At 55.4% G+C, this 20,625-nt stretch overlaps 1 protein-coding gene and 1 long non-coding RNA gene across 2 annotated transcripts; one reads left to right on the forward strand and one right to left on the reverse strand.

Annotated features, from left to right (window-relative positions):
- Positions 1-10,149: 10,149 nt before the first annotated feature.
- Positions 10,150-15,866, reverse strand: LOC308195150. Its single transcript, XR_013951290.1, has 2 exons — positions 12,570-15,866; positions 10,150-12,475 (listed from the first exon to the last, which is right to left on the reverse strand). It is a non-coding gene; the product is annotated as an uncharacterized lncRNA (long non-coding RNA).
- Positions 15,867-16,256: 390 nt separating this feature from the next.
- Positions 16,257-19,573, forward strand: EGR4 (early growth response 4). The gene is made up of 2 exons (XM_080592099.1): positions 16,257-17,297; positions 17,609-19,573. The coding sequence occupies exons 1-2, from the start codon at positions 17,159-17,161 to the stop codon at positions 18,937-18,939; spliced, it is 1,470 nt and encodes a 489-aa protein (XP_080448225.1). The 5' UTR covers positions 16,257-17,158; the 3' UTR covers positions 18,940-19,573.
- The last annotated feature ends 1,052 nt before the right edge of the window (positions 19,574-20,625 follow it).

Consider the following 20,625-nt stretch of genomic DNA (forward strand, 5'->3'; position numbering starts at 1 on the left):
AACCTCCATGCTGGTGTGCAGCCTCCCTGCTGGTGTGCAACATCTGTACTGGTGTGCAACCTCTGTGCAGGTGTGCAACCTCCCTGCTGGTGTGCAACCTCCCCGCTGGTGTGCAACCTCCCCGCTGGTGTGCATCATCCCTGCTGGTGTGCAGCCTCCATCCTGCTGTGCAACCACTCTGCCAGTGTGCAGACAAACACCTTCAAGCCCTTCCCCATGCCACTGCCCCCGTTTTGCTGCGATTCGTGCAGAAAGCTCTCTAGCAGACTAACTGGGGTGCTGAGCTGACTTCCCGTCATGCTGGCTGACATTGTATCATTGTTTTCTTGCTTTCCTCCATCTGTCTGTTTCCATCTGTTATATCTTGCCTTATCCTTAGACCGTAGCCTTTGAGAGGCAGACTGTCTTTTTGATTGCTGTGCTTGTGCAGCACATGGTACAGTGTGGCCCTGGTGTGTGAGCAGGGCTGAAAGGCAATTTAATAATAAATATACAATAAAATAACAGTAGCACACTCACAGCAATGGGCACCCAGCCTTCGACTCTCTCAAGAAAGAAAAAAAGGCCTTAAATTTGTACAAGACTTTACCTCTGTTCCCCAAATCTTCTTCCGGGGTAATGGGAAACTACCTCCTTTTTAACTCTCTGATTGTCCTTAAATTACTTATAATTATCAGCCTCCAAAATAAGACTAATAACATGGAACTGTAGTTCATTTTCAGACTTGGCTAAGAAAAGGCTGTAAGCAGACTGAGCAATTTCAATTCAAAGCAAATTAAGGATTTAAATTTAGCATGGCAACCAAAATCCTACAAATCATAGACCGTCGCCCCATGTTAAATGCACAATCATCTTCTTCTCATAGTCGGATGTTACACAGAATCCTTGTCATTTGGTTTCTGACCAGTCTAAAATCATCATTGCGGTATTAGTCATGCAATGAACGTCTGGGAACTTACAATGCTTAACATTTTGTTTCCTTCTTACTTCATGGAAGGGTTTGGGTTATTTTTTTTGAGTACTTTACTATTAAAGTACAGTATAATACTATTTTTGGATGGAAATCTTTAACATTAACAGAGTTTTTATGCTTTGCAAAAATAAGAGACCTACATGAGAAACTGTCTTATTTAAATGTTCATTCTTTGTTCTTCAATTTGATGTTGAGTAGCAGAAGCAGTAAGTGATTTTGCTCTTAAACACATTAATGAACTTGATTATTTTAGGAATCCAAACTGCTGAGCAAGTTACCTATTTTAGAATGTGAGGGCATCATAAATTAAATGTAGCAATTAAACGTGTAGCAAAAAGCAGGTAATGTAATGAGAAGTTCTGACAGATGGGATGGTTGGGTGGGGGAAATAGTAGGAAAGCAACAGGCACAGGTATGTGTTTTAGTGGATCCAGTTGTCCCAGTTGGTCCTTCCCAGGACAGTTGAGAAGGAAACAGGATTTCCTAGAACAGAAATCAGGAACATGTTATGTTATCTGTAGATGTTTTCCAAAAAGGTTCTGATTTTTTTAGTTTTAGTATATACTCCAGAGACTTTTCTAATTCTAGATACCAAACCACTCCAAGGAAATCTAATAATAAAAAGGAATATTCCTGTCTTGTTGTTTGAAAACCTCCAGCCAGAAACAAAGGCCGGTTGTGCTAGGCGCTGGCCAAGTGCAGAAGGAAATGTTTGCTGTACAGGTGCACAGATGAAAGACTTAAGAAATAATTACCAAAGCTGCATTATGGTGGGGACAGTCATCGTGTTTCAGGAGCACTGTGGTGGGGATGGTCACCTCTTTGGGAGCGTTGGCTCTTGAGAAGCCCCATGAACCACTTCTCCATCACTGTCTTACTGGAAGGAGCTGCCCCAGAACTTCCATCACGAGGGCAATTGTGAGATTTTCCTGGTCATCCTCCAAATTCTTCCCGCATCTCCTCCAGGAGGTGGGACATGCGTGTGCCGGAGTGCACAGACTTCGTGTGTCCCACCTCCTGTAAACCTTCCCTGGGGATACGCACTGATCTGTAGCGCTGGCTTTGGCCTCTGCCCTCGGGCACAGAGACTTTATGTGATGGTGCCATTAGCTCCCTAACATCCCAAGAAGGTAAGAGATAAAATTAGCCGTTGCCCCCCAGCAGTTTGCCAGTTCTAAAAAAGAACAATTACCGCTGGGGAACAATAAACATTTCCCAGTAGCAGGCTTCCTCTTCGCAGCCACTTGCTTTGCCAAAACTCCGAGCCTTGGTGCTGGAGATGACAACCAGGTCTCACCTACCCTCGGTTCTCAATCATCCGTGCCTGCTTCAGCCCACTGATGGGTTCTGGTTGGTTTTACGACGTGCTCGCATCACTGCCTGCAAATAATCCGTGCCCCCACTGGTGCAGCACTCATCGTGGTGCCCATTTAACCAGTGCTGGGGCGGCCAGCCCGGAGCTGGGGGGTGATAAAAGAAATGGGAGGTGAAACAAAATGAAAGATGATCGATTAATAAGCATAATTCCACTGATAATTCCATCTGCCAGTCTAACAGCTCGCTCATAATGTTTTTTAATAATAACTTGTGCTTACATAACATCTCCTATATGTGGCTTTCTAAGCACTCTGCAAGTATTAATTAAAGCCCAAAACAGCCGCGCGAGGCAGGTGGGAATTCACGTTGAATACCGCTATCATCACTCCTTCATTCTGCAGACAGGGGAGCTGGCAGAGCTGGCCACGGGCTCCCAGCACTGCGGGCAAAATTGCATTTGCTCTGCACAAACCAGTTTCCCAGCACGGCTTCTCCCTCTGCAGCGCGGCCAGAGCAAGGCCGGGTGCTCCGTCCCCTCCGCACCTCCCTGCAGGGGTTTATGGGAATGGATGGGATCCCCCAAGCCCCCTCTTTTCTGGGCTGAAAAAAAAAAAAAACAGATCCCTTGATCATTTCGGTGGCCCTACGCTGGACTCTTTCCAGTGCATTACTGTCTCTCTTAAAAAGCCAGGTTAAAAGCCAAGTCCTGTAAATTCTCACCTCCTCTCCTAGGGTTTCCTATGATGACTTAGAAATCATAACATGTAGTGTTATCTGGACCAATACTTTATTATTATTATCTCATTATAACTATTATTATTTTAGTTATTATTCCTGGTGTATTTGTTTGGGTCCTGGCCACAGTCCAACAAAGAAACGGGTCCCCTTGGGCTCCAAGCTGCAGAAACCCAACTCACAGGCACTTTATCTCTGCTGGAGGAAAACGGGCGGACAAGATGTACCCCGTTCTGCGAGTCTACCTGTGGATGCTACACGGCAGGCATCCAAGCTCTCATGTAGTCAACAGAGATCAGGCAATGGAGCCCAGGGAGTGATTCACCCCCTCTAAAATGCTTTTGTTTGCTCTGCTTTATACATTTTGAGAAGACCAAGGGTGTGGGAGACCACAGACATAGAGCCCGTTTATACCAGCATAGGAGGTCAGCTGTTTATTAAAAGTTAATCAATTTTTATGTGCCCTCTGCAGTCTCCACTTGCTGAACCAAACATTTACAATGCGCTCCCCCTCGGTAAGCTGTAATTTTTAGTCGCAAAGACAAAATGAAAACCCACAGTGCAGCTTTAGGAGGGGTCACACATCCATTTATCTTTCAGAGGGTCATCGGCACCTCGTTTATATCCCTGAAATCCCTGCGCAGGATTGAGTGAAGGTACAGCTCACCCCCACCTACTGACCCCCACCTTCGTGGTGAATCACTTTTTGCTACTTCAACCCTTCGGTCTTTCTTCTCCCTTGCTCCTTTCAATGCTCCTTTCAATGCAGAAACAAATGTAAACCAGCAATGGGCTCAAAGTGCATTTCATTCCCGTTCATGCCTCTTCAGCTGCTGGCATTTCACACACTTGCATTGTCGGAGCCTGTTACAAGGAAAGCACGATGTTGAGTTCTGTCTGGCAGGTCACCCCCGTGTGGGAGTTTATGAAATCTTACACTTGAGGAGTGTAAGATGTCCATCCTAATTCCTTGAGACACCTCTGAGCCCGGCTTCCTTGGAAACAAGGCTGAGATGATCGCATCCTGCCTGTGCCTGCATCTGTCTGTCTGCTCATCGTCCCGATTTTTAAGGAATAAAGTAATAACTGGCTGATAGCCATTGGGAAGCTTCAACCAAATGTTGTGAATTGCCCGACCGCAGGAGGAGTTTTACAGAGTCTGTTAATTAAAGCCTTATGAAACGCCAGGGGACCCAATTAAGAGCTACAGCTCTGTAGGACATCAGGCTTCACCGGCTCCGCTGATCACTGCCCACCTTGTTCGCTTACATGGTTCATCGCACTTTGTGGGCAAAGCTCACCACGCGTGGAGGCCTCGTATTCCCGGTGTCATACTCAAGAAAAACCTGAGTTAACCCCGAGCTATCTGACAGGCAAACCCTGGCAGCAGAGGGTGCCCCACTCGCTCTCATCTGGGCAAGAGTCCCTGCACCTTTGGAAAGACCATGCTCCAGCTCACGGCCTCCAAGCACAGAATGGGGCCAAAATGTGGCCACCCATATCCCCAGCAGCTATCCCAAATGGAGCTTGTCCCAACCAGAACAAGCACTCAGCCTCTCAGGCAGCCCGCACAGGGAAAAAGAAGAGGTTGGAGGTCTTGGCACACATGAGCCTGGTCTTGAGCCCTCTTTGGCATCTCCTGCAGAGGGCCTGGGGACCTGCCTGCAGAGCTGCCAGATCTCAGACAGCAGTGCCTGGTCGTGGTTTTAAGTTGAGAAATGCTGGGCTGAGGATGCAGGGCAACCCGTGTGAGGGCACTGATGTGTTGGACAAGTCACATTACTCTCTGAACTCGAACACCCGCTACCACCCTGTCCTGCCCATGACCTGCCCGTGTTGGCACTACCCTCCTCTTCCAGAGGCTTCCTTATTTACGAAGTTACCCTTCCCTTTCCATCCTGTTCTCAGCTTCTCTTCCACTGCATTACCCTTTCCCTATTTGGTTCTCGTTTCTCCTCGGCGTGCCCACGATATGCCAACACTAACTCCTTGATCTTTCGCAGTGACTAACGCTTCCGTTTTGCCAACCGTTGTGAATCACTCTGGCTGGTTCAGCACATATCCACGGAACTGGCACACATCATTATTCCTGGGCGCAAAGTTACATGAAGGAATTGCGTCCCCTCGGGTTGCTTTTCTAGTTGCCGTTTTTGGCTACAGGATCACCCGGAATGTGCATGCAAAAAATATGGTAGCCAGCGTGTTGTGGGTGTGTTACAGTTTTCAGTAATTTTATCAGCATGATTTCTGTATCTTTCCATCTGTGAAGCAAGATGCCCTTGGCTTATATATCTGTAATCCGCTCTGCTAAGATTTTAGAAGCTCGGAAGTGGTCTCCTTCGACAAGCCAGGAAACCCAAGTTCAAGATCTGCTGTTGCGAGACAAAGTCCGCCTTGGCTGACCACCTATCTGTAGGAGACCCTGGTGTCTCACCTCCTCAGAAAGAGAAGTCACCTGCTTTTTGGGTTCATTCGCTACTGAAAGAGAGTTGGATCATAAAGGCTGAAATGTCCCTGCCTTTGACCATGGGCAACCATCAGAAGCAGGAGGGAAGACTCCACGCAGTGCGGACAAGTAGTGAGTGCACTTGTCTTGTAATATTTTGCCAGTGACAGCCTTGTAGATATGGAAGCCAAACGTTTAACTAAAATGAAGTTTGCTTCAAGGATGCAAAGCTAAAGACACCGTTGCTGTAAGTAGCATATATGGTCCGTTGCCGGTTCCGACTGCTCTGCTCGTTACGGCAGCCCAGCTTTTCCTGTTTCCAACGCCCAACTTCAGTTGCTCAGAACTTTTGCCAAACTGCAGTTGTTTGGACAAGAATTTTCTGGGACAAATGTCTCCCTCCAGCTGAGATTTTGTGTAAAGTTTCAGATGAAACAGTTCTGTGGTTTTCAGGAATGAGGGGAAGAAAAAAATATGTTGTTTGGCCAGATTAAAAAGTGTTTTGGAGTGCCATAAAATGTGGGATGATCAGGGAGATACCTATCCCGGGAAAATCCACCCGAACGTGCTCAGGTGGAACCTTTGACAAATCTGGCTTTTCTCCTTGTGTTCAAGGAGATTTATGGCAACTTCTCAGGCATGATCTGGGAATGCTTTGCCCCGGGTGAGCTTATCTCAGCCCTCCACAGCTCCTGAAACTGAAGAGCATGTGCTCTGCTGCTGCTCCTGCAGCGCGCGGGACATGTTGGGAGTAGAGGAGCTCGGGAGGACTTTTTGGCCAGTGCCAAGGATGAAACAGGCAAGAGCTGAACCGAATAGCAGGAGCCTGTCTGCCTCTGCCCAAGGCACCATAGAGGGGTGAGGTGTGTGTCTCTCATACAGGAGGAACAACGAGGTAGAGGAGGAAAGGAGACTGGGAGAAAGGAAACAGTTTTGACATAGTCTGGTGTCATCCTGATTGCTTCTGGCATTCCCTGCTTGGGGCATCCTGTCCTCTGGTGTGCTGTGCGGGCTGCAGGCAGATGCTGCTTGTATTGCTGCAGGAAAGACCCCTGTGAATGGTAGAAAAATTGGAAGCAGTGATTACAAGCACTTAGTGTACGCATTGCATCATTTTCATTCCAAATTATCCTGATCTGACAAGTGCTAGGGATAATAACGAAGAGCTAATGAAAACGTTCTGGCAAAGAGCACCACACGGTTTCAGCCGGTGCTCGGGGCTGAAGACCTCAGCTTTCGGTCTTCTCTGGAAGAGTAACTCAACCGAAGCCAAGTTTCATGAGTCAGGACTTCAGGCGGTGTCAGTTGGTTGGCTTGAGCTCCAGGCTTGGCCCTGTGAGCCGATGGAAATCAAAATGCAATGGAAATCAAAATGCAGTGGAAGTCGAAATGCAATGGAAATCAAAATGCAATACCCGTGTTTCATGAAGCTAAACATGACAAAGGGGGAGCAAAACCTGACAATCGGAAGCAAACACTCCACGCGCGGCTCAGGCGAGAGCCTGACATTTCCAAACCGGCGCGGCATTTTGTTTAACACATCAGTGAGGCATCAAATGGGATTAATCACCGCTCTCGGTGACTGCAGAGGAAGCTGGAGCTGCTTACAGCGAGGGGTCAGAATCGCCAGCGAGGACAAGGAGAAAGGGTAGAGCCACAGCTTCTGATGTCGGACACGTTCAAAGCGTTGCCTACGGATCGCTGTGGGAAAGTCGCAGCTGTGCCAACAAAGCGCAGCCTTGTTTCATCTCCTCGGAAAACCAGGCGTGTTTCTTCCCCTGAAATGTCCACGCTTCCAGCATGATGTGGTCTTTCGACCTTTTGCTATCACCGATTGAATCTGAATTCTGAAAGGAGAGGGAAAAAACAGAAGAAAATGTCATGTGCAAGTGAAAGTAGCGAATATTAGCATGTTCCATGCCAAAGCTGGCTGAGTTTCAGAGGTAAGAGTAAATGCTTATGATCGTGTTCAGCCCCTAAGGACAGCTGGGTTATGCCTAGGACAAACTGGGAGATGAATGTTTCCTGAAGAATAAGCTTTATTTACCTCATTGGGGGAGGAGGAAAGGAGAAATCAGACCGAAGAGTCAAGAAACAAACAAAACAGATACAACATGAAATGCCTCTGAGTAGAGCCTGAGATAGAGCTGAAACAACCTGATAGAGCTGAAACCTCCCTGAAGTGCTGGCACCCTTAAAGCCAACACTGACGATCCCACTAGATGCTCCCACAGAAGCTCACCCCAGTATCTCCAGTAGCAGCTCGTGCATGACCTTGGGAGGGGATGTGCACCTCGTAGGCCCTTCCCAAACACTCCTCGGGCAGGAATGATACATCTTGCAGCGTTCCTCTGCAGCAGGCTGTTATTAAACATAACCTGTTATTAATGTTATTTTATTAACATAAATGTTAAAAATGTTTAATTCACGTGCGCCCTGCAAGGAGTGATTCTCTGGAGTCCCAGAGACCGGGTCACTCGGTGGCCATGGAGCACAGGGCCCCAGGGTGTGGGACCTCCAGCCCCACGTCCCGGCGGCTGCTGAAGCTCCCCCAGGAGGAGCCCCCCAAGCTCTGGGCAGCCTGTGCCAGGGCTCCGGCACCCGCCCGGCCCAGCAGTGCTGCCTGAGGGGCAGGGGGAGCCGCCGGGGCTCCGCGCTGGGCCCGCGGCCTCTGGGCCTGGCCCTGGGCACCGCTGAGCAGAGCCTGGCTCCGGCCTCTCCGCACCTCCCTGCGGGGCTTGGCGGACACGAGATCCCCCTGAGCAGCCCCCAGCACCTCCGTGCATGCCCCTCTGTAGGCAACCAGAGCACGGAGGGGGGGACAGAAGGAGGTTGCACTGCCAGGCCTCTTCCCAGCAGGGAGCCAAGGCACGGTCGAGGCACAAAACGAGCCCAGGCTCATTGTCAGAGACCAAAAGGTTGCAGCGGGGGTCAGGCTGCGACCTGCTAGGAGAACTCACTGGAGGTTTTTACGCCAGGATCCTGATCCACCACCTGACCATGAAGGTGGGGTCAGCGGCTCTGACTGCATCCTCCTCCCTGGATATTTCCCGGCCATACAGGAAAGGAATGTCTATTTTTTGCAGGAAGGCATTGATCTGGGGGTGTTTCCTGGGCAGAGGTTTAAAGCTGTGGCAATGACGGAGGTGATCTAGCTTTAAAAACGTCTCCGCTCAGCAGCATTGCTTTTTATTTTTATTTATCTATTACCCCACAATTCCTTGGAGCATACTCAGCTCCTTCTTCTGCTTATTTTTAGTTGCGAACTGGAGCAGCAAAGGAGAAATCAGTGCGAGCTGAGCATGCATCCATCATCGCTCGCTGTCACAACACCAGGGGTGCAGTGTCCATCCCGTGCCTTGCACCCGGCGCTGTCCCCGGCGATTGCATCCTGCTTATATTTAAAAAAATAGAGAAATAAAGCAGAGAAAAAAACAGAGGTCCACCACACCGATGGGCTGATGCTGGCTGCAGCTGGCTGTTGGCATCAGGACACCCAGACCCTGCCCAAAGCAAGGCAGGGTCCCCCCTGGAACCAAGTGGTCTTCAAGGTCCCTCCCAACCCAAACCATTCCACGATTCGGTGTTATATCCCAGATTTAATCACTGGTGATTTCCCAATTGCTGTGCTTATTTGTAGGTGTCTATAAGCTCCAGAACTGATGCTAGAGGCCGTGGCATTAGCTGAGGTGGACCTCCATGCAAACAAACCCTTCGACCCAGCTGGCATCACCAGCTTCGGGCGATGACGGGAAGAGGACGCACCAGGGAAGGCTGAGAGGAGCCATGAGACCATGAGCTGAAGGGAGCCAAGACGAGAGGAGACTGCTCACGGTGTGGCCTGCAGAGCAGTGTCCCAGGACCAGCAGGCTCCTGCGGGGGTTGCTCGGCCTTGCTCCAGTCCCTTTTCATCAGCTCCAAGGCAAAGAAAAACCCTCCTGGTCACCTCAGAGACTGAAGCGTGGAGGGCCCCTTGGAGGCCCACTCAAGACCCTTCCTCCTCCTGACTCTGTTTCAGGTGACACGAGTAAATATTCCCGGTGATGTGTGGCATTGTGGTGATTCAAGTTTATAGGAAAGTTTCAACCCCATCCCTTTCCAGCTTAGGAATTTTCCTAATTCTCCTATACGGCTTCCTCGCCGCATTACCTACTGATCTGTTCCCAGCTCCAGCCGATCCTGGTAAAAGGTATAAGGTAAAAGGGTGATGGATGCGTGGCTGGAACCCATCAGGCCAGGAGGGGATGCACCGACTCCTTCCCTTTCCTGCACCACGGTATTTTTCCACTGAGAGGGTTTTGGGGTAAAAAAAAAAAAAAAAAAGGCACTCTAGCAAATATATTTGAGAGTGATGCTTTTTCCATTCATGCCTAGGTTGAGCAGCCTGCTGCCTGCAGGTGAGAAGGGAACTTCTGCTCTTGTAGCTGAACGGGGGCACTGCAGAATAGATGCAGCTTGTATTAATTTGCACAAAACGCCACGTTTAATAGTTTTCCTAATTATATGCCAAGAGGCCAGAGCAGTCGATTCGCAGAGTTCCATGACTTTCCACGCACTTCCAACCTTTGGCAAGAATATCATCAAGTTTTATTAATATAATTAATACTAATGGCAAAAGAAAGCCTACCATCATTTCACAATCGTATTTTGGATGCGAGTCGAGATCACGCTGCTGTAACCACAAGCAACAAATCAGAACTTGATAGATGGATTTGCCTTCTCTAGCAGCTGATGGTGACAGCCTTTAAATTTACTTGGAAGGAAGAATTGATGGCACAGAAAGCCGGCTTCAAAGGCTGATGGTTTTATTTCATGGAGAAGAGAGTTAATAAATCTTTATGCTGCGCTGATTAATGATTCTGGAGTGTGTTTCTCTGGAGTCTTGGAAATATTCCTGAAAAGGATCTGGTCAAGGAAGCGGACAGCCCTCACAAACGAAGAGCTGTGGGATAAATTCCTCACCAGGCAGGCACTGGGCCAGGTGCCCCTTAAAATCAGAGGGGTTGGGAACCACGGGGGGGCTCGAGGGCACGGCTTGCAGCCGGTGCTTGGAAAAGCTTTGGCCACCATCTCTGCAACAGGCTCTCCGTGTGTCCTTGGCCATGTCACTTCACTCGCACCGGTGGGTGGACGAATGGCTCTGGTAACTTGCCCGCTGCTAGCAGCACCTCTGCAGCCAGCTCAGCCCTTCTACGTCCGTCCTTAGGGGGATTTTATTCCAATGGTTTGTTAATGAGCAGCCTTATCTGATGGCAAGGCGGCTCTGTTTCGGGTGGAAGGGTGGCGGTGGACGTCTGTGTCCTGCTCAGGGCATCTCTGCTGCCTCGCTGGCAAAGCCAGAGCCCTGTGATGCTGGTGGCACGGCAGCCTGCGATGTCCTGGGGGGGCTGAGGGCCCTGAGGGAACCCCCCGGTGCTGGTTCCTTTCAGGCATCAAGGTCCTGGTCAAAGCCCTCTGGAAACTCAGAAGTTACAAATAAAACAGCCCAATGGTTCAGTTTAAATATTGTTTTATTAAAAACATACAGTTTTTTTTTTTAGAGGTGGTTAAAAACCAGTGTGAGAGCGAGTGGAGAAAGGCTTATTTGGGGCTCAGTGAATCACTTCGTTCAGCCTGGAAGGAGGGCTTGCTTGAAGTGCCTGCAGCTTTCCAGTCAACGCACCGCAGCGGTGAGACTCTTAGAGAAAAACGTGAATTTGGAAAGAAGTTGAGGAAATCGTCCCTTCCTGCTTTGTTACAGGGAAACGTGCCCACCAGCTGCCTGGCAAAGTCACGGTGCTTGTCCTGAGCCCAGCTGATTGTCCTGCCCCTAAGCAGCACATGCAAAACCAACACTAAAAATATCGTGGCTAGGATGTGTGATGAAGGAGAGAGCAGAAACACTGCTTCTGCTTCCCTGTGAGCTCACAGTGACAGTGCTTTGCCTTTGGGATCGATTTGGGTGTGATCATTCGGTGGGCTGGGGGGCAGGAGAAGAGCTGCTTTCCTCCCAGCCTATTTTTAGGATGAAAAGCTCCGTTTTGGAGAGCTGCTCCTCCGTCCTCGCCTGCTCCTGGGCTGCAGGGAGCAGCCACAGCACCCGAATTGGAGGGATTTCACCCCAAAGCTTGTAAAAAAGCAAGGATGCAGGAGAAGCCATAAATGTTAAGGTCAGGAAGAGGCGGCATCGTCGCTGAGCGCCCGGTGAATATGGTGATGTGCAGCAACATAAAACCTGGAGGGAGATAGCCATCCGCCCCGACCTCCCGCCGGGCTCAGCTCTGAAATTCCAGCCAGCTGCTCCTCCCTCGTGCCAGGTAATAAAAAAATAAATAAATAAATAAATAAAAAAGCCCTTTTGGCAGACATCTTACAGAGCCTCACATGCTGCTCAAATCTGCTGAAGCCACCAGGGGAAAGATGCGCTTGGGCAAAAGTCCTCGGTGGTGGCATGGGTGGGAGGTGGAGGCAATCCTTGTGACTTCTCGGTGTCCCCTCCGTCACACGAGCATCCCCTCTGCCGAGCAGGGAAGGGACCGGCAGCAGGGCTGGTGGTGTGCCAGTTGCCATGGAAATGCGGAGCAATGCGTTCTAGTTTTCCTGAAAGGGGCGCCGTACCCCTCCCTGGAGGGGTGGCACAGAGCGAAGAGGAGAAATCCGGCAGCGGGGCAGCGACCCATCGGCGTGCCGCCTCCAGCAGCCGCCCCAGGATGGGTCACTGCCCCATCCCATCTCACCATCCATCCCCCCGTGAAGTCCATCACCAGCTTCAGGGCAGGCTCCTGCTCCCTTTTCTTTCTCCAAGGCCCAGCTGAGGGAAATCTGGGGTGGTTCATAAAGAAATAGCATTGTCTTCTGCTGTTTTCTTTTCTTTTGGTGGGGGTGGGTTAAGGATTCACAGAAACATCTTGCTGAATATTCAAGGCTGGTGGCTCAGCTGATGGAGCCACGGTCTCTTGTGGGCAGCCGGCAGGTTCATCGCACACACCCCAGTGTGCCTGGAGGCTCCTCAGCCCACAGGGATGCTAAGGGTTCAAAAAGTAATTAGACAACGGAAAAAAAACTATGAAGGGTTATTAAACATAGGTCTAGTGCAGAAGAAGCAGGAGACATAAATGCCTGGGATGTGGAAGAAGACACGCGGAAATTATCCCTTTCCCTACGTGTGGCATCACCCCGAGCCACATTCAGTCCATCCCTTCGGAGAAACGACTTCCAGCCTCAGCTCCGTGCTGCCCAACTCCACCTCTGGGAGGCTGCGGTGGGGAGGGAGCTCCCCAGGCCTCCCCCAGCTCCTTTCTGGCCACGGCAAGGCAAGGCAGGGCAAGAGCAGGAGGACACTTTGCCTCCTTTCCACAGCACCTTCTCCCTCAACAAGGGCTGGAAGTCCCAGGAGCATCCACCCCCTTGCTAGAGACCCTCTGGAGCATAAGGGAGAGCCCAGACCAAGGCCCCAAAGGTGAAAGCTGGGGGAGAAATGAGACGAAGCCAAGAATTTGCGCTTGATTTCCGTGCTATAGCCCCGCCGGGGGGGAGGCAGCTTGTCGTGATGATCTGCGTGTCGTGGGGGGGAGGCCAAAAAAAACCGTTGGGGTCCAGCTTGGAGGAAATGCCTGGGCGGACCAGCAGGCACCGGAGAGGAGCTCGCCAAGTGAACACTCACCCAGGCTGGAGCCAGGGCTGGTGGCTTGTGCCAGCCGGCTGCAGATGGTGGGTGGCCGGGGAGCCCCCGGGCTAGCACCGTGTCCCCTGGGGGGGCTGCACTCCTGGGCGAGCTGGGAGCAAGATAAGGGGGTGCGCACACAGCAGGGGTCAGAGGGCACTGAGCAAATTGTGTCCTGTCTTTGGGTTCCTGGCAATGCCAGAGCAAAAGCTCTGCTCCCTTTGGGGTCATCGGTGGCTGCCCCGAGGGTGCTCCCATGGGGGTGCAGGCGGGGAGGGACGCCCGGACAGCCACCGAACCCTTTCTCCTTGGGGCGATCGCCACGGCAAGGCGCACGCTTGGAGCTCACACAACAGCTTTCCAAACCGCTTCCACTCCTGGAGAGCTTCAGCAGGGGCACCTGCAAGAAGCAGAGACGGCGAGGACCTGAAAATCGGGGGTGAAATCTGTTATCTGCCCGGGTGCCTCCGCAAGGCAGGAGGGGAGCTGGCGGCGGCGCATGGATTCCCTCCTGTCCCCGTGTGACGACACGGTGCGCCACGGGAAGGCTATCCCGCGTCCTCCCGGCCAAGGACCCTCCTGGGCACCGAGGCGCTGTGCCAGCAGCTGGCCCCGGAGCCTGGCTCCACTCCCGGTCACGTTTTCTATTACCTCATGCGCTTCGCTGGAGCCCTTGCTGGCAGCATCACCTCCCCGGCCGGAGCTGATGCTCCCCTCGCTAACACGGCCACGCTCCCCGACAGGAGCTGCCTTCAGAGAGGGTCATTTAGAGACTGATTTACAAATGCAAGTGGAGTTTTATTTCTCTCAAGCTAAGCAGGAAAAAAAAAAAAGGAGAGGGTTCGTGGGACCATACCCAAACCACCACAGCCGCCCCTGGAGGATTAGCAGTGCTCCCCCAGGCAGACAAGGCTTACATAAACAACACACCGTTGTTTTCCTGGCTCAGACCACCACGATTTTAGGATCAGCTCTCCGGATGGAGAGAGGTTTCCTAGGGCTGCCCTTGCCCCGTGGCGGTGGCAGGGGACATGTGGGGCACGTCAGCCCTTGCTGTCTGGCATCCCATAAAGGTGGGACAGGGTTTTCCACCTCCAGGAGAAAAGGGACTGGGGCTGTCCGACACATCCCCGGAGAGATGCCCAGGGCAGGGGGAGGAGGAGAGCAGGGACCCCAAGGTCCTTCCCCAGGTTGGGTCCCACCAGCGAGCAGCAGATCTCATGAACAGGAGGCTGTGGTTGTGGCCAGCAGCCACAGGCAGACTGTTTGAACCCATTTGTCGCTCCGGTCTCCGTGACATCCTGGAGCCACGAGTTTCGGTTTCATCGAGCCCTGCAGGGCTAAGCGTTGCCTTTGGCCCGCCCCAAACCTGCGTTGTGGCCATGGCACTGGACTCCCCCAGCTCCTGAGAGCTGTGAAGCGATGAATAACTATGTCCTGCTCACCATTTCCACCAGTGACAATGTCCTGCACCTCTCTCCATCCCTTCTTTTGTTTCCAGCCTGCCTCGCAGCTCATCCCCTGACACTCCCTGAATCACCAGCCGGGCTTAACGCCTCTTTGCACCTCTTCTCCGGAGATCTCGGCGCATTTTACAGAGGCAGCGCTTAGCAGCCTGCCCCCGGCATGGGGAAGCACTGCTAGACACATCTGGAAGTGCTGTGCCCGAGGTGAGGCACTGAGTCACGGCCCCAGCCAGGAATAGCTCTGCGCTCTTGCCGGCGCCCCGCTTGGTGCCGCGGATGCGGTGGGTGATGCTCATGGACTGCGCTGACTTCTTCACCGGCTTCATTCTGCTCAGAAGCAGTGGGTTTGTTCCAAAACCACCTGTAATTGTTGCTCCACGTGCGTTTTGTGGTGGGGTCTGAAATGCCTGGAGAAAAACTTCCCCTCCTTGGCTAAACCACCCACGCTCGAAGCCGGTTCCCCAAAGCATGGCCGCTCTGCCGGGCTCGGCTCCGGCTCAAAGTTGCCCTTGGAAATTTGGAAATCTCCAAAATCAAAGCAGGACAAGCAGCAGCCTCCACGCTTCCTTCAGTGGAGGCTTCAGGATGCTCAGGGCACCGCGGCAGCAGTGGAAGGAGCCTCCCGAAGAGCTGCTCCTACCAACTCCACCCTCGCAACGTCCCCCTTGGATGCGCCGGCGGGGTTTGCGGTGTGGATCTGCCCTCTCCCAGCCTGAACCCACGCCGATCGCACCGGTGTGGCCAGGAGCCAAGAACCAGGAGGACGGGGACACGGTGAGGGAGCTGGCCGCAGCGTTTGCCTTCTCGTTTTGGCAGCTCGCCCCCATCGCAGGAGAAGCCGGCGCAGCCAGGATCTGCCTCGCGGCTCCAAACGCAGAATGCCAGCAGAAATGGGAAAGCATTGCAAAAATCCGCCTTGGGAAGGAGGAAAAGGGGGAGGGGGGGGGGGAATCGCAAGCCCGGCACCTTTCACGCTTCTAGAAGGAACAAGAGCAACAAAAGGCATTCACAGGGAAAAAATAGCATAAGGCGAATAAGAGCCTGGGGAGATGTAAATCTGGAATAACAGCAGCCCACGTTGGGAGGGGAGCCAGAGCCCGAGCGCTCGCGGAGTGCGGTGCTGCGGTGCGAGGGCCGGATCCTGAGCGTCCCCCGGCCCTGGGGATGGTGACCCGAGCCCGGAGGGAGGCGAGGGGTGTGTGTACGTGTGTGTGTGTGTGTGTGTGTGTGTGTGTGCGCTTGCACATGTGTGTGTGCGCACGGGTGTGGTGGTGAGAAAGGTGTGGGGGGGGGGGGCGACGGGGGGGGGGGATGCGCGTGCACACGGAGAGAGTCCAGGCACAAATACACACAAAAACACACACGCAGAAATAAAACGCACGCGCAAACACGGGCACACGACTGAAATACACGCGCAAACAGATGCACAGCCAGGTGCAGCCGTGCACCCAGCCGTGCACCCAGCCGTGCGCCCCAAGGCCGGCGGCACCGCGGGGCCTGCAGCGATTTGTTAAAAATATCGCGATTATTAGGGGGAAAAAAAAAAAAAAAAGGGAGAGAAGGAGGAAGGAAAAAGGGGGAAAAAAAAAAAAAAAGATAAAAAAAAATAAGCTGGAGAAAAGGCGGAGGGAGGGGTGGGGGGAGGGAGGGGGCAGCAGCGTCACGGGAGAGATTTCCTTATTGGGGCTCCCTAGCCTACATCCTGAGTCCATGTTTGGGCATTTACGTCACGGCAGCCTCGCTGGGGACTCCAGAAATGGCTGCGGCGGAAGGGTCGGAGCGGCCCCGCGGCAGCTATAAAGGGGGCGGCGGGGAGGGCGAGCCGGGCGTCCGCACGGGCTGCGCTGCTCCGACGGCCCCCTGCCGCCCCACGGCCCCGGGCACGGCTGCCACAGCCCGCGGCCACCCCCGCACACACCCCCCACGGCACCCCCGGCACCCCCCGAGGCACCCCGAGCACCCCCCGGATCCCCCCGAGCATCCCCTGGATCGCCCCGAGCATCCTTTGCATCACGCCGGGTACCCCACAGCATCCCCTGGATCCCCCCCCAGCATCCCCGGGATCGTCCTGAGCATCCCCTGGACCACCCTGAGCATCCCCCGGATCCCCCCGAGCATCCCCTGGACCACCCTGAGCATCCCCTGGATCACCCCGAGCATCCCTTGCACCACGCCAGGTACCCCGCAGCATCCCCCGGATCACCCCGAGCATCCCCCGGATCGCCCTGAGCGTCCTCTGCGTCACACCGGGTACCCCGCAGCATCCCCTGGATCACCCCGAGAATTCCCTGGATCGCCGTGAGCGTCCCTTGCACCACGCCGGGTACCCTGCATCATCCTCCGGATCACCCCGCAGCATCCTCGGGATCACTGTGAGCATCCCCTGGATCATCCTGAGCATCCCCCGGATCGCCCCGAGCATCCCCCGGATCGCCCCGAGCATCCCCTGGACCACACCGGGTACCCCGCAGCACCTCCCGGCTCACCCCACGCAGCCCCCGGAGCATCCTCGGGCTCAGCCCGAGCCCCCCCTCCAAGCACCCCCCAGCTGCTCTCCTCCGACCGTGCCTCCCAGGGAGATGCTCAACGTCATGGATTTCTCCTGCCCGGACCCGCTCTACTCCAAGTACGAGGAGAGCTGCGAGATGAAAGCCGGGGAGCTGCAGGGCTTGGGGCAGCCCGAGCAGCAACTTCTGGCGGAGGCCGAATTCCTCGGAGGTAAGGGCAGGGGGGGAGCCGGGCAGGGATGCGGGACCCCCCTGGGGGTGACATCTCCAGCTAGGAGCCGGGCACTGTCCCCAACTCTGCCCCCCCAGCCCCTGGCTGCGGGTCCAGCAGTGCCCGGCCAGCCCAGGGTGGGGGTGATGGGGGTCCTGCCATGGGGGGGGCACAGAGGACCCGGCTGGGATGGGGACCACGCGGTGACGCAGCTCCAGCATCCCGCCGTTCCCCCGCGTCTCCCCCCTCCCCATGCCAGCATCCCTCTATCCCTCCATCCCCTCTAACAATCGTCCCCTCTGTGTCCCCAGGTGAGCTGCTGGGCGCCCCGGTGAGCAGCGGGGCGGCGGATTACCCCCCCCCTGGCAGCCAGCCCTCCCCCTCGCTCAGCTACACCGGCAGCTTCTTCATCAAGGCAGTGCCGGAGCACCCCCAGGACCAGGAATCCCTCTTCAACCTGATGTCGGGGATCCTGGGCATCTCCCCCTTCGCCCCCTCCGAGGGCCACCAAAGGCACCTGGACGCTCTCTACCCCTGCCCCGAGGCGCCCCCGAGCCAGCTGGAGCTCTACGCCGGCTGCCAGCCCGACATGAACGTCCCCGTGCCGGCCCCCTTCGGCGAGCAGGGCTACGGCACCTTCCCCGCCGCCGAGGCCGCGCACCCCCTGCAGCCCCAGCCCTCCTTGGGGAGCCCCTCGCAGTGCTTCTTCGAGCCCAAGCTCCTGGACACCAAGCAGGACATCAAGCTGCCCCCCGGCTCGCCGTCCCTGGACAAGTTCAAAGCCTCCTGCGCCCAGTGGGAGCCCGTGGCCCAGCACCAAGCCTACTTGCCCGCTGGCTACCATTCCCCCGAGGCCTTCCCGGCCGGGGAGAGCGGCCAGGCCATGTTTCACCCGCTGGGCTCCAAGATGGAAAACGTGCTGTCCGTCAGCTGCCAGTCGGAGCTCAGCAGCCTGGCAGAGGACCCCGGCTGCTTCCCCGGAGCCGCTTTGGGATTCGGCTGCGAGCCCGAAAACTTCCCGGCCCGCGGCGACTTTGGGGACGCCAAGCTGCACGGCCTCGCCCCCCAGCTCCTGCCGGACTTCGACTCCTCCTTGGCCCAGCCCGAGGTCCTACCGGCTCTGCTGAGCTCCGGCGAGCTCCTCCATCCCCACCCCTCGCCCTCCGTCCCTCCCGCGGACTTTTTGGGCCACCCGGCCCCGGCCTCCATCCCCTCGCTGCTGCCTGCCGCCCCGCCTGCCCTGGCCGAGCCCAAGAAGAAGCCTCGCCGCACCAAGTGCTCTTCCAAATGCTTCTGCCCCAAGCCCCACGAGAAAGCCTTCGCCTGCCCTGTTGAGAACTGTGTGCGGAGCTTCGCCCGCTCCGACGAGCTCAACAGGCACCTCCGCATCCACACGGGCCACAAGCCCTTCCAGTGCCGCATCTGCCTGAGGAACTTCAGCCGCAGCGACCACCTCACCACCCACATCCGCACCCACACGGGCGAGAAGCCCTTCTCCTGCGACACCTGCGGCCGCCGCTTCGCCAGGAGCGACGAGAAGAAGCGGCACAGCAAAGTCCACCTGAAGCAGAAAGCGCGGACGGAGGAGAAGCTCAAAGGCTTGGGCTTCTTCTCGGTGGGTCTCTCCTTCGGGACGCTGTGAAGCCCCCGCGCTGAGCGCCGCGAGACGGCGTTTGCCCGAAACGGGACCCCCCCCACCCCCCACCCCGAGCATCTGGAGGAAGAGCTGGGCTGGGAACACCCTGGGGTGGCCCCGGAGAGGACGCCAGCCGCGGGCGAGCCGTGCCCGGCTGTGCCAGGAGGAGAGCAGCGCGGCGGAGAGGGCCGAGGCGGTGCTGAGCCGCCGCTCTGCGCCCGTGGCTCGGAGCAGCTCCGGCCACCGGAGCCGCCTCCAAAGCGCAAGGACCGAGCCGTTCCTACAGCTCCTGCACCGAGGAGGAACAGAACAAAAGATGTACAGAGAGGAATCGCCACCGATTTTTTTTTATACGCCCACGGACAGCCTGGCTGGGGCTGCCTTTGCAGCGCCCGGGCCGCGAGTTACCCCGCTCCCGGCGTGGAGTAAATGGTGTAAACCGGCACCTCTCCTGCGGGGACGCGGTGCCCTCGGCGCCACGCGGTGGGGATGGCGCGGCCACCGCCCGCCTTTGGCGGCAGCGGTCCCTTTGGGAAGGCGATGTTGGTATTATGACTATTTTCCCGTTTGTAAGCAGATTCTACGGGGAACATTAGAGAATCGCGTCTATTTTTGTAATTAAACGTTTGTTCCGATACGAGGCCTCGCTGGGCTCGCTCTCTGCCTGCCGAAACCGTGCGGCGGCCAACGGCAGCGGGATTTCTGCTGCGTTTTTCACCTTTAGCTGCCACGTCGCGGAGAAAGGTGCCCAGATAATCAGCAGGGAGGGAAAATCCATCAGCGGGGGAGCCTGCGGTCCTCATCCCTCATCCCAAGGCGGGCAGCTCGTCCCGGGAAAAGGGTCCTGTCCCCCAGATGGAATGGGAAAGGGGCCCCGAAATCGGGGCTGTGGCTCTGGGCTTGTTTTGCAAGGAGTGCCGGGGCCACGGATGCTGGGCGGCCCTGGGCAGCGGCCAAATCCTGCTCCTGGAGGGATTTGTCCTACTTGGAGCCCCGGAGCCAGCTCAGCCTCAGGTCCCCAGCCCGCCAGGTCCCCGCGGCTGGGGTGGGACGGAGGGAAGGAGGCACAGACATCGTGGGGGTGTCGATGTGAGCAGCGGGGTGGAAGCGTCCCCCCGGATCCAGCAAGGCTTGGGCAAAGGGGGAACAAAGAGAAATCCCAGAAGAAACCAGGAAAAATGCAGCCCCGCTCCCTTCTTTGGACCTCGGGGCTTGAGGTTGTTTTCCTGCCCTCTCCCAGCCCTGAAAAGCAGGGATCTGTCCCCAAACCGCCCTGGGGAGGAGGGAGATCTCCTTCTCCAGCCCCCGTGTTCCCCCCCAGCCCTTTGCTGAGCATCCCAGAACTAAACCCAGGTGACACCGTTGTCCACGTCTCTGCCCCACAGAACCCACACCGCGGGTGGGAGATGGGGAGGGACGGGGCTGCGGGTCCCCCGGGGCTGCCTCCGGGGATGGGATGGGGTCAGCCCTGCTGGAAGGGGCCAGAGGGAAACCGGGTGGAGGGGGAGTTCCTAAATGTCCCCTCGGACCTGTCCCTGAGAGTGTTGTCACCGTAGGCTCGGAGCTCTGATGGCACCCAAGGGTGCTCACACCCAGCGGGTGGGATCCTGCTGGCCCCGAGCACTGCTGGCACCAACAGCGGTGCCACACAAGGAGGGGACACACACCACGTCCCCCCCACCGGCCAGCTTT

The sequence above is a fragment of the Anser brachyrhynchus genome, assembly GCF_964034855.1.
Source record: "Anser brachyrhynchus genome assembly, chromosome: 4".
Taxonomy (NCBI): Eukaryota; Metazoa; Chordata; class Aves; order Anseriformes; family Anatidae; genus Anser; species Anser brachyrhynchus.

Coding starts and splice junctions, on each gene's coding strand:
- EGR4 (XM_080592099.1), top strand. CDS start 17,159: ATGCTCAACGTCATGGATTTCTCCTGCCCGGACCCGCTCTACTCCAAG. Junction 17,298..17,608: donor GGAGGCCGAATTCCTCGGAG/GTAAGGGCAGGG, acceptor CTGTGTCCCCAG/GTGAGCTGCTGGGCGCCCCG.